The sequence below is a fragment of the Drosophila subpulchrella genome, chromosome 4, assembly GCF_014743375.2.
Source record: "Drosophila subpulchrella strain 33 F10 #4 breed RU33 chromosome 4, RU_Dsub_v1.1 Primary Assembly, whole genome shotgun sequence".
NCBI classification, from domain to species: domain Eukaryota; kingdom Metazoa; phylum Arthropoda; class Insecta; order Diptera; family Drosophilidae; genus Drosophila; species Drosophila subpulchrella.
In genome coordinates, this window is record NC_050608.1 from 1238049 (window position 1) to 1256275 (window position 18227).

The 18227-nt window shown below is 36.8% G+C and overlaps 1 protein-coding gene and 1 long non-coding RNA gene across 8 annotated transcripts; one reads left to right on the plus strand and one right to left on the minus strand.

Annotated features, from left to right (window-relative positions):
- Positions 1-926: 926 nt before the first annotated feature.
- On the minus strand, positions 927-12442 carry LOC119551961 (calcium/calmodulin-dependent protein kinase type 1). 3 transcript variants are annotated; one of them, XM_037862062.1, is made up of 10 exons: positions 12304-12442; positions 11540-11755; positions 11340-11474; positions 6191-6235; positions 5855-5929; positions 5642-5780; positions 2889-3153; positions 1705-1831; positions 1514-1601; positions 927-1459 (listed from the first exon to the last, which is right to left on the minus strand). In XM_037862062.1, the coding sequence occupies exons 2-10, from the start codon at positions 11653-11655 to the stop codon at positions 1229-1231; spliced, it is 1221 nt and encodes a 406-aa protein (XP_037717990.1). In that variant the 5' UTR covers positions 11656-11755; positions 12304-12442; the 3' UTR covers positions 927-1228. The 3 variants fall into 3 exon arrangements, with proteins under 3 accessions (XP_037717990.1, XP_037718650.1, XP_037719529.1); XM_037862722.1 differs by lacking the exon at positions 12304-12442 and adding an exon at positions 11902-12041; XM_037863601.1 differs by lacking the exon at positions 6191-6235.
- Positions 12438-16062, plus strand: LOC119553809. Of its 5 annotated transcripts, none has more exons than XR_005219828.1 (5): positions 12438-12711; positions 13937-14570; positions 14630-14689; positions 14740-14943; positions 15000-16062. It is a non-coding gene; the product is annotated as an uncharacterized LOC119553809 (long non-coding RNA). The 5 variants fall into 5 exon arrangements; XR_005219814.1 differs by having other exon boundaries at positions 13937-14096; positions 14437-14570; positions 14740-16062; XR_005219796.1 differs by having other exon boundaries at positions 14740-16062.
- The last annotated feature ends 2165 nt before the right edge of the window (positions 16063-18227 follow it).

The window sequence follows — 18227 nt, forward strand, 5'->3', positions numbered from 1 at the left end:
TTTGATAGTACGCAGCCAAAACAGCTTATCGGTAGCACAATTGCTAGCACTAAAAAAACGAAAACATAATTACGAATATATCATTCATGACTTTTATAATAAGCGTCTTTTGATAGAGGTTATTATCTGAGAAGCAAATTTAAATATTTTTGGATATTTTAGAAACAATTAATTTTTTTTTTATAAATGTGAGGCTCTGGACCTTGTTTATTTAGTACTATATGATAAGCGTATATGAACAGGACAATTTGCTTTAAAGGTAACTTTGAGAAACGGATCTTAAAAGCAATAGGGCGGCCCGATGAACTTGGTGAGTGCTGACGACTTGACCTTCACAGGACTGACGATGGACCCTCCGAAGTACCAACTGCTTATACTTGGACTGGTTTTGACGGCGACGAATCGAATCCCCCTCCCTACTACCATCTTCTACCTCTGTTGTTCAAATCCCGCTGCTCGTTTCGCATGTTGTCCCCGATTATACAAATCTCTGATGCGTTCTGGCCACACAAAAACAGCAGACCTGGCCGAGGACAGCATTGATACCTTGAACTATGTTTTACATTAACACATTTTTTTTACAAAATTCCATTTGAGGCCTTTATTAAAAAAAATAACTAGGCCTTCACAATAAGTTGTAAAACTAAGACAAAAAATACAATTCCCTAAGTGGAGAAGTAGATTTGTTTATTTTAAAGATATTTCACTGCATCTTTTATTTCTAATTCTGCATCTGTAGTTTTGTATCAAATGACTTTTAAGTCCAATGCCATAAAGGAAATTAAATTTCTGCACAGGCAAGTCGCGTAATTTGTTAAACGACCTTTAAAATTGCAAAACGAGCTTGTATGGGGTCTGAATAATAAAACAAATCCATCCAAAAAATCATAATTGGATACAAAACCAATTAGTTCGTACTGGCGTCATATTTTTTACAGTGAGATCCTCGCTTTAATAATGTATTGTTCACAGACATGTTAAACGACGGATTGAATTTTAATAGTGTATTGCGTTGGTTAAATAGTAGCCTTACATCTTGTATATTATTAAGAGATGGATTAGTGCAGGTGTACGCACATTCATATGTTATTATTTGTTTGGTATTTTCGATTGAAAAAATTATCCGATTAGTAAATATGACATATTTACTAGACTAGAACAATCGTTAAAATTCAAAAATGTAATTCAAAACAGCATATATGTAACATAATTTTGATATTCAACTTTGCTACTGTGAAGCTCCATTTGTGCTGCCTACCGGCTCGGTAACATCTTGTGCATGACTTTGTGCAGATTGCTGCGCTGATAAAACATTGGAATTGGATGATCCAGACGCTGTTGGATTTTTAGAGTCTTTTTGGTTACTGCAAACGCCAGTAGGATCAATATTAGCACTGCTATTGCTGTTCAGCGCCATTCGCTGCATCTGTCGGATCACGGTCGCCGCGTAGTAAGCTTGCTGTACAGGTGAAACAAAAATGAATATTATGGTAAATGAAATTGAAGAACGAACCTTCCAACGGGATTTTGCGAAGTTTTTCTTCAGTTGCTCTGACACGGTTCCGTGAATGTTTCTGCTGCTGGCCTCGTTTCCGGAAATCCTAGTTTAGGAGCGTAAAAGATATAGGTTTAAACTATAATATCAAAATTTTACTTCATTGTTTTGTATTCCTCATTAATTATATTTAGAAATTGAACACTTACCAAGCATGTGCCAGAGCTTGCTTGCATGTGTATCGCATCTCCACTGATACGCACATTAAATTTTTAATAAAATGCTTGGCGGACTCGCTTATTTCATCCCAATAGGGTGAATCGAATTCAAATTCTCCTAGGATTGGAATAAATGTTAGTATTATTTTGGCCAACTTTTTTTTGTGGGGCGGTGTGTTTGGGCTCTTGCTGGCAGTATAAATGTTTCTTGTAAAAATTAAAAAAAAAGCTATATATTTATACCCGCTACTCGTAGAGTAAAAGGGAAAGGGTACGTAACTGGTAGAAGGACGTGTCTCCGACTCCATTAAGTATACATATATATTCTTGATCAGCCATGTCTGTCTGTCTGTGTAAACGTTGTGATCTCGGAAACTATAAGAGCCGGAGAGTTGAGATTTCCGATTTATTTTCGCACGCAGCGCAAGTTTGTTACGCGAAACCGCCCAAAACTGTGACTCCTACTGTTTTAGTGCTAGAATCTCCATCTTCTTTTTGTTCACTTAAGCTGAGTAACGGGTATCTGATAGTCGAGGCACTCGATTATATCGTTCATCCCTGTTTATATTATTATTCCTGTTTTTGTTGTAGACCGTCGTTTAGTCACGTAGCCGTAGAGCAAAGGGCAATATTAGATTCGTCGGAAAGTATGCAACAGGTAGAAGGAAGCGTTTCCGACTTATAAAGTATGTACATTGACTAGGATCAGTAGCGGAGTTGAACTAGCCACGTCCGTCCGGCCGTCCGTATGAACGCTGTTATCTCGGAAACTATAAAAGCTGGATTTGAGATTTGGCATGCAGATTCTAGAAATTCTGGCGCAGCGCAAGGTATTTCTATCTGTTATAAACTTTTCGACGAATCTAACACACTATTTTTCTCTACGAGTTATGGGCAAAAAAAGTATTACTATGTTAGCGCAGCGTTCACACGGACAGACGGAAATGGTTAGATCAAGTAGTAGTTTATAAACATCGGCTTACCGAAGTTAAGATACGTCAGAAGTTTAAGCGACTAAGCTTCATTTATATCAGAAACCCAGATGTGCTGATAATATAATCTTCCATGCTCAGCTAACACCCTCAAGTAGAAATAATCAAATTATATGTATAATATGGGTCAAAAAAAAAATTTTTTTTTAGATATAAACTTCCGAAATTGTTTTTTTACAACACCTTTTAAAATCTGAGCGAACAGATTAGCATCATTTTCATCATAAAACGGAGGATAACCACATAATAGAATGTATGATATTACTCCAATACTCCACACATCAACGGCTTTTCCATACGGTTTTTGTGCCAGCACTTCAGGAGCAACATATCCGGGAGTTCCACATGCTGTAGCCATAATTCCAGAATCCTCCATTTTAGATAATCCAAAATCGCTAATCATTATTTTGCTATCATCGTCAGGACTATAGTAGAGTAAGTTTTCCGGCTGTAAATATAAAGGTAATATTATTTCTACTTCATCATTTCTATTTTAGAAACGTAAAAACGACCAATTTATTTTCAATACTTTATAGGGATAGGGTAGGGTTGCACTTGCTCATAAAACTGTTTCATTAATCTATGCCAGGCCAGGACCACTCCGGAGCTGATCCACTGCATAAAAAGCTCAAGATAGAATTCTATTGTTCTAAGATTTGGAAAAGCCCGGTAGTTTAGCGAGGCTTAAAAAAAGAAAGACTTATAGTTTCTAAGCAAGTACAGATACGTTCTTTATGTCGCTGACAGGGCAATTTAATATGCTAATTACGCTGCCTTTGCTTAAATTGTCTAAATACAATAGGATTGAAGTTATTGGTAAACGTTTTTTTTACCACTTATTGTCTATTTTGTCAAAAGTGGTTCTTACGATTTCTTTTTAAATTTAAACTATATATGTAGCCCTTAAGCACTTTTTAAAATGTTCTCGTTCAACACGCTGCAATACAATATGCCTTTGAGTGCGGGAAGCTTAAATATTTTGCTAAAGGGTGCAGAATGAAAAATTATATTAAGTGTATTTATTAAGTCGAGTAAACTAACATTTATAATCCGATGGCGCGATCACCGGGTATCGTGTAAGATGTCTTCAAAAATTAATGAAAATAGGCTTGACATTATGTGAGTTAAAAAATAATTTATTTTTAAGCATATCAAAGAACCCAAAACGGAACCCTTTAGGTTTGAACCCCGATCCAAATTCCAAAACCCAAATTCGAAGACAACTCGAGGAAAAGAATTGGACTAATTACTTATCTTTTGATTGTCCTAAATAAATAAATATTTATGAGAGTATATTTGATGTATGTAGAGAAGATTGCCGAATTTTTATTCTAGCATCAACCTGTGAACAGCACAGCTTGTGGGCGTTAGAATGGGCATGGCACTTTGCTGAAACAAACTTGGCTTGATCGACTCGGCTAGTGAAATTGATACACAGCTTACGACATTATTTAAAAGTGTTCCAGAATACTTAATAATATAGAAGAAGTTTGAATCAAATATATTCAACCCGTTTTCTTGGAAACGAGAACAAAAGCTAGCTTAGGCAATCCGAAGTTTTAGTACCTTTCAAGATTTTATGAACTAAAACTTGACCAAAACAAGATTTCATTTTGAAAAACTAAAAATGTGTAACAATTTCTTTCTATGGCTGCCATGATCGGGGCGGTTTTAAACTTGATCTGCGTGCACATTTTTTATGACAATTGCCAAAGTTTCGAAATGCTTTTAAACTGAGATTGAAAGTAATATTGAAACAAACGGGAATCGCTATATCGGGTCGCCTAGCGATGCTGATCAAGAATATATGTACTTTATGCGTTAGGGGTATGCAAGGGCACCAAAATTTCAATGTACGGTTTTTTGGTGACAAGGAAAAATTAAATAAAATGCGTTCTGGAAAAATTACAACAAAATGAATAAAATATTGTTTTTGATTTGTTTTACAAGATTATGCGACCTATTGAACCAGCTTTTCCAATTCAGTTATGGTTCTATGATAAAAATTTTCAGCATTAAAAGAACCGTGTTGGTAAGTTATAATTTCTCGATAAATGAAATTCCGTATTTTTAAACTCTTCAATTTTAAATCGATTCAAACCCTGCACCAGAAATTTGGCCTTGTACGTACTTGGGCATACTGAACTAGGGAATCTAAAGTACAAAACTACAATTTTTAAATTGAAGAACGAGGTCGTCAACTATTAGCGGAGCTGAGGATGCAGATTATACTGTATTAGGATAGGTAAAGTGATTTTTACTCAGTATATATTCGTATCCAGCCTTTACGCAACGAAAAAGTTTACCTTCGACACATTTTAAAAACCCAAAATATGTTTAGGGTATAACGGGACCCACACAAAGCAATTCGCACATTTCCTAACAAGTTCCTCTTCGGTACGCTGCAGAAAAATAGTTAAACTAACCCTGTGGATAAGGTATATATGTATATGGTTGGTTATATGGTTGATGCTTAAGACAATAACTTCTGATATCAAACAAAAACAGCTCTTAACGTGGTAAAGGGTCGTGACGATCGCACTTTTAACATACAAAACTACTGATATCAAATTTCATGACGAAAAATAGTTATAAATTCGACTGTAGTGTATTTAACTTCCTTAAATTTGCAGATTCGGCACGCTGCAATGGGAAATGCCTGTGTCGGCAAAAAGCTCCAATATTTTGCTTTCGTGTGCCGAATCAGAAAATTTAAGAAAGTGTATTTATATATTTGAATGTATAATAATTTTTCGTCACAAAAATTTGATAACAGTAGTTTTGCATGTTAAACGTGCGATCGTCACGACCCTTTACCTCGTTAAGAGGTGTTTTTGTTTGATTATCTATACAGGTGTTTCATTTGCAGCGTACTGAATAAGATTATCTATAATTAATATAATTAATAGTTTTATTTAGTTTTCATATTGATTTACCTTAAGGTCACGATGGACGACACCTTGCTCATGCATATAATCTACCGCTTCTAGAATCTGTCTTATCAGATGAGAAGCGTCCTTTTCAGTGTAAGACCCCTTTTCCACAATGCGGTCAAAAAGTTCGCCACCAGTAACCCTGTTAGATCCAGAAATAAAAGTAAACAAGATGCTTAGCTTAACTAGAGAATGGTTTAGGTTAGAGTCACATACAACTCCATAACTAGGTACACCTTCGACTTGTCTTCATACGTTTCCAAGAGTTGCACTATATTTGGATGAGTTAATCTGAAAGTAAAGTTGAAAAACTTCATATTGTGTGGGTAGCTTTGCATGAATTCAAATAATTTGTAAATAATAAAGGCCACGGCCGCTTTAGACACTGATTTTCGATAATCTGGGAACCACCTTTAGGAATATAAATAAGCCGCAGTAATTCTGTCTCGAAATATTTTGGTGTGATCAAAGCCTTAATAAACACTGTTCTACAACTAATTTCTGTATGCGAGTGCATAGTTAGTTCAAAATGGGATCGGGATGTGAACTCACCGCGTTCCGTTCGGACATTTGCCATCGAAATGATTTGCACTGAACCTAAACATGAAAAGAAAGTAAATTAAGCAAACAACTAGAGTTTGTAAAAGAAGAAAAGCAATATAAATAAGCAAGGAAAACAAAAATGTCCGCGCATGCATGTTGAAAACAGTGAATACTCTCCGAAAGACCTTTTTTTGCAAATTTTCATTCCATTTTGTTTTATTTTCATTTTTTTAATTCGAAATTGTATATGAGAGAGAAGTTGTCATTTCGTCATAAGCCTGGGAAACTAGACCTGTTATATATTTTTAGAAGTCTTTATCTTTATCTTAAAGATTTAAAGTGGAATCTAAGAAATACATTTTTGACTTTTGGAAGAAAATAAAAAATTAAGATTTTTAAATAGTTGGGCAACTGTTCAAAATCAATAAATACTAATTATTTTTATTTGTTAAGATAAATTAATTTTAGGTCCCCTAAAATCAAAGAAATGTACTTTGCCGAAAGAAACTTCTGTCGGTTGAAGCATTTTTTATACAAAGCGTTTGTGTCAACTTGCTAAAGTAGCCTAATTTAAACAAAATACACATATTACTAGGAGTTTAATAACTTTTGCATTTTTATTTAAGGACTTTATATGCTTGATGGCGACATGTGGTAACCGACAGTCAAATATAATATTTCGGTGCAGCCTGGCTTACAATTATTTTACTGAAAGCTTTGTCAATATATAACATTAAATTTGTAGACCAACCCAATGTACTAACCTCTCTCTACAATGTTATACAAAATGAGATATAATTTACGTATAAATAAAAATAAGTGTGACAATGTTTGAAATGCGAGTTCTCTTAATCTTAGGTATACTGGAAGTAAGCTACCATTGGCAATTCCGATACAAAGTCTTAAGGAGGAAGATAATTCTAATACTTGGCAAGCAAGGACTCGGAGCTAACTGCCATAAAAAATGTTTTAACAGTTTTAAAAAAGATTTTAACAATAATTTGTCTACACAAAGACAAATCAAAATACTATTAGAGTATGTAGGATATTCAAATTTTTAATTATTTTCCTATTATTAATTTTACAATTTTCACTTTATCCACTGGTTTAGTTTTCGTCAGAAATTTTTAACGCAGAGAAGGAATAAAAGTCGTTTAGAAAGGCGTACAAAGTATTTCGAAATTCCTTTATACGATATATAGCACAAGCCTGTAGCTTTAATAGTTTACAAGTTACGGATGTACTAAAAATAGCTGTTTTTCTGCCAAACTAACGAGTTTTTTCAAAAGTGGTATAACTAAAGTTTCTTATATTAAGCTGCTCAGGCAGTGTTAGATGTTCTGAACAGGTAAATGTGGCTATTTTTGTTGATTATTAACTTTGAAACGAGACTTTTTACAACGATGTAAGGTATGTCAAAAGTTGAGAAAGGGCTATACACCGTAAAATTGAATTTGAAATCGCTAGAGCCGTTTTTAAGGAATCAGAAAAAAATCTGAAAGAATCTGAACTTAAAAAAACTTTTGCCCATAATTTTTAAACGGTGGTACTATCACCATCTTAAATTTCCAGGACCTTCAAATAGAGTTTGGATACGCACAAATGAAGGTCAATGCTCAGGCAGTGTAAGATGTTCTGAACTGGTAAATGACGCCATCTCACCGATTGGGTTCCAAATTAAGCAATTTTTGATTCCCAATATAAATGTAAGTAAAGCTTATGTTTATTGTAAAAAAAATGAAGTAGAATACAATTATCATTTAGGATCGTACGTTGTAAAAATCCATCAAGAAACTACATTTAAAGTTTTTCCGACTTTTTAACGCCCCCTCCATGTATACAGACTTAATAATGACATTAAGCTAAAATTTATATAAATTGAAATAATTAACATTTTTATTGAGAATTCTGGATTCTGGGAGCGCGTTCGATGCGATGTTGAAACCAAGAACGATTCTTACCGAAATCGAGATCGACCATTCTCAAAAGCCCGTTCGCAAATCGAGAAGACTTCGATGATTTTTAGTATGAGTCGATCTTGGCTCACTTTTGAGATCGAAAATACTTAAATCAAGAACGCTGAGAATGGTTTTTTTTTCTAAGTGTACATAAAAAAAATGTTTTTATTCGGAGTTAAACTCGGAGCCACAAGTTTCGCAGTTAAGCGACTATATCCCTAGTGGGCACAGCGCTTTGTTACGGCGCGTTAGTCAAATGCGAGATTGAGCATTTTTTGCAGCAGAGCACACGAAATTTAATAATAACACAACCAAGGAATCTTACAAGGGCAACGCATACGTGGAAGATAAACAAAAAAAAAACAATGGATACAAAAATTTTCCTTCAAAAACGTCAATAAAAAAAAATAAAAGGGTGTTATTGGGACTCGAACCCGCGTCACATCGTTTTCTGCTGTAACCGTTTAACAAGTTCTTTCTTGACTTAAGGAAAATTTTTATGACTTTAAAAAAAATTTACTGGTTTTTGAAAAAAAACATTTTTTATGGCATTTTCCTAAAGTTTAGAGTACATTTTATTTTCTGCATATTTTTTGTTGAAAATATTTGCTGGTAAACTGTTTTATTATTTAACAAATTATTACATTATTTAATTAAAACAAAAAATCTAGTCCAGGTAGATAAGAAATGAAAACAAGAATACTGAAAACAAGATATCCGTTAATAAAATGTCAATGTGATTAAATAGCGAATAGATTTTCTTGATGCCAATCAGTTTTATGTGACATGTTTAAGAGTTAGCTCCTCTGACTATTTAAATATTCTAGCATCTCCACCCTGATCCAAACAATACCGTTGATAGAGAAGTCCTACAGAAATCGTAAAACTGTACAGTTAAAAGAAGAGTTTAATGCAATAAATGCAATTAGATACCCGTTACTCAGCTAAAAAGAGTGCGAGAGGGATGGATTTGTATTTGCTTGTGGCTAGCGCAACCTAGTCCCACCAAGCCTATTGCACCAACTATTCCATAGCGCCCCTAGCGGATTGGTGGAGTATTAGTGAAATCATCTGATTGCATGATGCATGTGGTGTACAATTGAATATATTTATATTATAACTATATAAGGAAATGTACCATGTATTCCTATTACCTGTTTACGAGATTTCACTTACACCCCACATAACTTGAAACCTAGGTGGCGCTAAATAAATTTCGTAAGCAGCATGCGTTTAATTTTAATTCAAAAGATCCAAAAGAAGGGAGAAGAGAGAGCGATAGCGGTTACAGCAATACACGAAATGGATTTGCCTTCAGCTGTGGCCTAAGGGATGACACGAGGGGAAGAGTTTTTACTTTTAAGTTTTTTAGGACGAAGAACAAAAATAAAGCTCTATTTAATTTCAGCCATGGAACGCAAGAAGGCAAAAAAGGGAGAACGCTATAGTCGATGTCAGCAAAGGGGAGTGCAAGAGAGATGGAGATATGCAAGCAGCAAAGCGACTGTTCCTGTTTTTAATTAATGGTCAAATTTTTGGCATGTAGATTGATAGTGATAATCAAAAAAAAATCACATTTACTTTCCAAAATTTTCAAAAGGGTAAGCGCAAGACAGGTTAGCTTTATCGGCGTTTGTGGGCGTTAGAGTGGGCATCCTGCCGAAATAAACTGTCGCTGCGCAAGACGTTCAAAAATCGACATGCCATATCTACAAATCTAAGAATCGACATCCCAAATTCTTAAACTCATAAAATTATTCTTCTTAATACTTATTCTAATACCTAAACATTAAATCGCCCTAAAATTTGGAAAAATCGCAATGGAAAATATGTTTTAGGGTTAATTTTTCTAAAATGCCAATTATTTCTATTAGTTAAGCGTAATTTTTCCGAGCATATGCTATTAATATTTTTTCATATTTAGGGCAAATCGGCACATTTCGTAGAACAAAAAATCATCTAAAATCACCCTTGAAAGAATTATTAAGAACCATGTAAACAAACGCGAAATGTGTTAAAGTAACTTATTAATTTTATAGCCAGCATTTTTGACCAAGTACGGGATTTTTTGTTGATAAAGTAAACAAAATGCAAACGAGAGAGAAAGCTTTAGTCGAGTGCCTCGACTATCAGATACCCGTTACTCCGCTAAAGGTGCGCAAGGGAGACGGATATATGCAAGCAACAAAGCGACTTTTCCGAGATTGCATGACCCCGCCTAGTGGCGATTACATTATTTGGTCATCACTTCTTAATGAATGATCTAATTTGAACAATTTGTATATCAATATATAGGTAATGATAAAGAAAACAATAGCCCATTTACAACTCTCAAGCTCTTACAGCTTTCAAGATAGCAGCGCTTACACGGACAAATACACGGCATGGCTACATCGACTTTGTTTTATTTTAGGATCAGAAAATTTCATCAAAGCAGAAAAACACGTTGCAGGGAGTCTGAGTCCATGTCAAAGTTAGCACTACCAGGGCTTTATCTCTTCGAGAAATGGTAGCCGCCGGCACTCAAGAAATCGGCCCTTGAAAAGTAACGGGTATAAGAATCTGACGACTATATCATAAGCTGTCATACGAACTATCGGAATACTTTTATACAAATCAGCCGCATATGTAAAGCGTATACGGTTGTTTCTGTAATATACGTAGATATAATTTTAATTTCATGAAATTGTATACAAACGTCGGTTTGCCGAAACTGGCTTCTTTCCTTGTTAGTTTTATTTTTTGGTCGATGCTATGAGCGCTCATGCTAACCCGCTCACAAAGTAATTCTATATCAATACTTGCATTCCTATGTGAGCAGTAATCGAAGCGAGAAAAACATTGGTGTTGACCACTACGCTTACCACTTACAAAGGAATTTTACATCAAACACATTATTTTCCCTGATCGCCGTTTAAAAAAGTTCATGTGGTTCCTAAATTCTACAACCATTGCGCCCCAAGTGAAAACTAAAGTACTTGTGAGATTGTGCATAATGACATTTAAAGTGAATTTCAAACTACCGAGTAGTCCTAAAAAGTTAAAGGGGTATTCTAAATTCAAAAACAAATTTTCTCGAATTTTTTGTGGTTTTAGATTCTAACATGGTTAAAAATAAACTAAGCCCATATTGCAAATCAGGCACCTGAAGAACTTCACCGTAAAAAGCCTATTAGGCCGAAAGTTATTATGGACCTTACCTTCTTAAAACACGTATTTCATTCTCCAGAGATTCTTCCTTGCCCTTCAGAGCTTTTTTGTCGATAATTTTCACTGCAAAGTGATCGCCAGGCGTTTCTTTACTTTCGGCAAGACGTACTTCTGAAAAGGCTCCACTGTCAAGCGGTTAAGATCGGATTAATCAAAGTATGCGCTAGAAATAAACTTGCTCAGCACATACGTCCCCAAGAGTCCGTGAAGATTGTATTTCTCCTCGATCGACACTTGCTTATTGAGCTCCCTTATGTCCTTCGCCTTGGCTTTCTTGCCGGAATCCTTTTTGCCGAACAACGGCATTTTGCGGAGCTGGATTTATTCCTAGACGTTAATGTCAGGTTGGGCAATGTCGCATAGTTATTGTCGCTTCAACAGTTCCAGCCAGACTTCTCACAGGTTTCTAAAAAATATTTAAACGACACAAACCTTATCAGCAGAGCCGCGACTACAGCTTGACACAAAGCACTGCAGTTGTTTTCGTTTCGGGCTTAATAATTCTCTTAGCTAATAGCCTCTGCTGCCAAAGGTTACATTTTAGCTGATTACCTTATAACGCGTACACTTGTGTTCGGAAACAACACACTCGCGATACATATGTACGTGTATATATTATACACGCTTGAATCCGCAAGTACATTTAATTCCTGAAGTTTACTTTTAGCCAAACATTTATTTGGGCTAGCAATTGCTTTTTACTAAATCGGTCATTTTTTTAAGCACCCCATATTGAAAACTTCGGGCAAATGCAGGCACTGTTGAATGGAGCTGCTGTCACTGCATATTGTTTATTCAAATGTGTACACAGAATTCTCGGGATTTATGCTCTATTAGGCACTTTATAAACAAACTTGGTTAAACATTTTTCTCGATTTTTCCAGCAAAAGTTTATGTGTTTACGCTCCTGTCTGTACAATTTGAAAAACCCTATTTTTACATTTGGCTACGTACTTTTTGAGTTCAGTATTACACATACACACAGTCACATCTGAATCGCGGTTTAAAGCTTATCTTTCGGCCTGCATATATTTGTGCATTGACGCTTTAGTAATGCTTATTTTTAAGAGCTGGCACGCTAGAAAACACAATTACTTGGAGTATTGATTTATTGATTTTATTCAGGCGCTGGCGCAACCATTGTAGCAGTGTTGCCAATTCAGCTTCTTTCCCATCACTTTCAGCTTGTTTGAAACGAGAACTGCGGTTGTTTAAAATCTTTCAAAACAAGCTGATTTCTCTCCAGAAGCTGGACACTCAGCGCAACACTGGCGCCAGTTGTATTTTTATCGGTAGTGTCTTCTTCATCTAAAAAGGAATTATCTGTTAACTGCAAGAAGTGATGGTCGATTTGGGATCCGGGTATTGTATTGCGCAAAACTGAAGCTGTGCCCGCGTGTATTCGATTCGTTAATTAACAATATTTCAAGATTTGAATTCAATAAACCAAAAATACTTATGTTTTGAAGAAACCTAGTCGCCGGAATTTAGCTTTATTTTTTTAATTTTACTCTAATTTAATTGGTTGTTTAGCTATAAATTCAACTATCAATTTTCATCTTAATAATAAGTAAGGCTTGCTCTTTATAAAAACGTATACCTAAATAAATTATTTAAATTCTATACCGATATCTCTTCTGTATTGTATGTTCGCCTTAAAGAAGAATGCCTCTTTTTTGATAAAGGAATTATGCTTTAAAATGTTTCTCTTTTTATAGAAGCGAAATGAATCATAGAAATTGGTCTCCATAAAAAAAGTTGTCTCTTTCCATAAAAGAGAAATAATCCATAGAAATTATTCTCTTTCTATAAAGGAGCTAAATCCATAGACATATGTATGTCTCATTTCAGTCTCGTTGTTATCGAGTGAGCCAATAACCCGATTACTCTAAAACAGTGGTGCCCACACAAACAATGGAATGTTAGTATAGTAGTTGTAGCGCTTTTTCAGCACTGAATCACTGCAAAAAGCTCATCACCGAGCATGTCCCACGACTCACCACTGCTCAACAACTGGCACACATTGAGCGCCTTTAAAGTCTTTTTGAGCACTAAAAATCTCTAAGGCGCTGTGGCGTCGCAGTCGACTGCGTGATGATTGTGTGCCAATGGTAAAACTGCAGGGAAGCTTTTACGGGGCAGCTAGTTGGTGGGTGAATGACGACAGCTGTTCTACGCTGTACGAGTGCCGGCAGAGGCTAGGCAGAGCTATTGGGACTCTGCCGACTCTCTAAAGCTTGCACATTAAAGCCTAGTACTTTCATCGACGAAAACAGAGTGCCACCTATAGGAGAGAGCGAGAGGTAAATAGTCGGCTTTCAAGGGGTGCTTCTTCACCGCGGTACTCAGATAAGCCAGAAAAACTATCTGATTTCCTGAGTGAATTTTGATTGAAGCTGTGTCGGAAAAAATTACACAAGGAGGATGATGGTAGTTCCTGGTATAGTTGGACCCCTAGATCACGAATAAGAAATCATAAATATTTTGTATGGAAAAGTTTGTTAAAGATTTTTACATTTTTTTGTATCCGAGTTTTTAATTACATTTCGAGTTGCACCTAACCAATTTAGGAAATTTTTTTTTTTAGGTTACAATTAAAATGTCACCCTTTAATTTTGGCGAATAGATGATTGGGATACCAACAACACCGCAAACTTCGAAAATGAGGAACTTTTTAAGAATTTAGTGAACAACACAGGCCATAATTGGACAGAATTCAAGATAAAGTGGATTGGATTTTATGTTAGGTCAGTAACAGAATGGCGTCTGAAATTTTAATTTTAGTACTGACCAACGTAAGGAGGTTCATGTTATTTCCATAGGCAGTATCAACAGCCGCCTTACAGAAACTACGTTGTTAAAAAATTCAAAGTTGCCGAGTTGTAGCTCACAACATACTCGATGATATAGATATAATCAAAACACGGAGATACCAACCATTTGTTTTAAAAAAAATTTGTTTGACTTCGTGGTCTAGGAATCTAGATAGCCCAGATCATGGATAATGATTGTTTGTCGTAAATTTGTATTATCAATGCTTTATTAATATTAATATTACTTAACAAATACAATATATATAATGCAAAGATAAGCTGGCTTGGATGTCCCTGCTGGAAATCTTCAAGCTCCCCAACATAGCAAATCAGCAGAAGAGTGGAAGCGCTGAAGGAGATCCACTGCAGAAGCATATTGCGTGCCGTAAGAAAGTATGTGCAATGAAGGTAGGTTCTGGACAAAAGAATTTGCTAACGTTGTAAGTATATAAGTATATTTTTATCAGAAATCGCTGGACCCCACCACCAGCTACTAGGTAGCTAAGACGGAGCTGGAGGCCGCGTATGTAAGTTGCTCTATTGATGTAAGAACTTATAATATTAATATCAGGAAAAGGGGACATCACTAAGAATGGAAAGCTGGAAGAGCCATAACCAGAGCTTGTCAGGATGCTGAGCGACTTTCTGCATCAACAGCTGAACAACCCCGTTCCCATTCAGGCACCCACTCCCTTTGAGCATGCGACGAAAGATGCTGCCAAGGTGGAATACTAGTGAAGGGGGAGCAAGAATCAAATAGGCGGCTAACGCTTTTAGTCGGGTGTGTTTTTGACCGCGGTACTCAGAGGAGCTACTGAAATACTAAAAAAATTCTAGATGTCGTGAGTCATTGCCAAGATGCTGTACGATTTCCTGCAGCATCAGTAGAACATCCCCGTTCCCAATTCGCCACCCACTCCCTCAAGGCCCACGTTTGCATATAAGGGAACGGAGTTGGACCGCAGAAGGCGCGGAGAACATGGCGAAACGAAGAGGAACCTTAAAAGTACTTATTTGCACAAATAAAACATCCCTAGAAAATTCCATTTATTTTTAATTCAATTTATATGTGTACCAGCAGACTAGTTTTGTTTTAAATTGCTCCAATTGATTTGTTTTCCGTTTGTCAACAAAAAAAACTCAGCTGCTTGACAAGACGACCATGCTACATTCATTGTGGGTCAACTTTGAAAAATTCGGTCACACTATAAGGAATACGATTTTTGACTAGTAATACTCTTATACCCCCTGCATAGGATTCCTGTTCACGCTGAAGCGAACAGCTGATCGGCATCAGCAAATGCCAATTCAGATACTCCGAATAACCGCGCAAAACTAAATACAATTTGATCGCTAGCATGTGGAATGTTTTCAGCACCAAATGGTTATTTCATTTCAGGAAATCAATCAAGGATGAGATTTCCATTCAGGCAAGCTAAGTGTACTATTTTCATAAGTTATAGGCGTCGGGACTCTTTTATGTTTTTATAACACCCCATGGCTCCTTCTATAGAAAAATAATGTATATTTTGTTGCAACAGGTGCCAGGAGGTTATGCCAAGAAGGACATAAGCTGGAGGCTGCTCATTTCCATAAAAAAAAAATGGATATCAAAATTTCTTTTCAAGACGAGATCGATTGCTGGGTTCTGAGACGTTGGGAGGCTCCTTGGGCCTGCACCAACAATTTTCTGAACAAAATTTAACTAAACTCCTAAGAATATACCGAATAAAACACTGGATTACTGAATTGTCCCATTCTGCACTGCAGCGAGTTGTAGCGACTTTTTTCCGTCACTTTCCCACACGTGTATTTCTTATAGCCTAGTACTCAGATCGGCTAAGAGTTTCACTAGTCGAAAAATCTTATTCTTTGTAGTGTGGCCGAAGTTTTCAAAGTTCACCCGCCATGCATGTGGCATGGTCTTACTGTGTCAAGCAGCTGGGTTTGTTGAAAAACGGAAAACAAATCAATTGGAGCAATTTAAAAAAGGAGAGTCTGCTGGTGTACAAAGAAATTAAAATAAAAATAAATAAAATTTTCAACGAATGTTTTTATTTATGTAAATTAGAAGCTTAAGGCTTCCTTCTCGTCCCACGGATGCTTCGCCATCTTTCCCGCGCCATCTGTAGTCCAGCTCCGAGCTGGCCAATAATGGCTGGTAATGGCTCCTCCAGCTGTCCCTTTGCGGGCGACCTTATTTCCTCCTCCCTATAGAAGCCGGCGCATCCTCTATCTCCGCTCCATCACCAGGAGGAGTCCTCAATGAAGAGCTCGTCGAAGCTCGAGCGATGTTCCATGTTCCATCCCACTGGCATTTTCTAGTGGATCTCCTCCAGCGCTTCAACTACTCTGCGGATTTGACCCGTTGTGGTACTGCTTCCTGTCGGTCAAGTCCCACAATAATGGGCAACAGCTTGGATTAGGCATCCTTTTTCATCTGCACTGACCTTTAGCCGTTTTGGGTGTTTTTCTTCCATTTTTAATTTTTAAATTCCCCACCGCTTCTGCACCAACACCGGCAAAGATTAAATTTCTTATTCTTTGGGCCGCGGCTAACGGCGTTCATCGAAAATTCACTCGCGAAATCTGGTATTTTTTCTGGTATTTCCTTAGCTCATCTGAGTACCGCGCTGAAAAACAGACCCGACGAAAACCTTTAGCCGCCTGTTTGCCTCTCGCTCACTCCTATGGTTAGCTCGCGGTTTTCGTCGATGTGAGTACTAGGCTTTAGGAGGAAAAAATCGCTAAAGCGAAAAACGCCTATGTGTGAATAGGCCTTTAGCCTATAGGCTATAACTAGGGACTAAAAGTCTAATTACACTAATGTGGAGTTATGTGGTTATTGACTAAACCCTGTTTTTACATAGGTTTTGCATAGGCAACTAGAGGTTGGAAAAAAAAGGGTATTGGTTAAGTCTTTGCTATTTGCTTGATATTTTTGTTATATTTTGTATTTCTTTGCCTATCACCGTTAATCGGATTTTTTCGGTACGACTTAGCCTGACACAAAATTAAATGTGAATACCTTTTTATTTTATTTTATTTTATATAATATAAAACAACGAATTTCCCTAAAAATACCAAACAAATACCCCACCACCAGTCGAAAATTCTTGATCTTTGAAGTGTGACCGGCGTTTTCATATCTTAAGCCTAGTACTCACATCGACGAAAACCGCGAGCTAACCATAGGAGTGACTGATAGGCTAACGAGCGGCTAAAGCTTTTCGTCGGGTCTGTTTTTCAGCGCGGTACTCAGATGAGCTAAGGAAATACCAAAAAAAAACCTGATTTTCGATGAACGCCGTTAGCCACGGCCCAAAGAATAATAAAGAATATAAATCAAAAACGGGTAAAGGAGGTCAGTGCAGATGAAAAAGGACGCTTAATCAAAGCTGTTGCTCATTATTGTGGGACTTGACCGACAGAAAGCAATACCACAACCAATTTATTTTGGGCAGGTCTTACTTTCTTTGCCAGGACACGCCCGGCAGGATGTCCATGTAGAAAGCGAAGGCTCACTCGGCATGTTCCTTCCCACTGGGATTTTCTAGTGGATCTCCTCCAGCACTTCAACTATTCTGCGGATTTGCCCTGTCGTGGTATTGCTTCCTATCGGTCAAGTCCCACAATAATGGGCAACAGCTTGGACTAGGCGTCCTTTTTCATCTGCACTGACCTCCTTTACCCGTTTTTGATTTATAAATTCCCCACCGCTTCTGCACGAACACCGCCAAAGATCAAATTTATTATTCTTTGGGCCGTGGCTAACGGCGTTCATCGAAAATTCACTCGCGAAATCTGGTATTTTTCTGGTATTTCCTTAGCTCATCTGAGTACCGCGCTGAAAAACAGACCCGAAGAAAAGCGTTAGCTGCGTATTTGCCTCTCGCTCGCGGTTTTCGTCGAAGTGAGTACTAGGCTTTATGAAAGAAAGAAAATGTCGCTAATGCGGAATTTGGTCGCTGAAGCGAAAACCCCTCTGTGTGAATGGGGTATAACAGTTACCACTGTCAAAAATCGTATTCTATGTAGTGTGACCGATTTTTTAGAATTCACGCA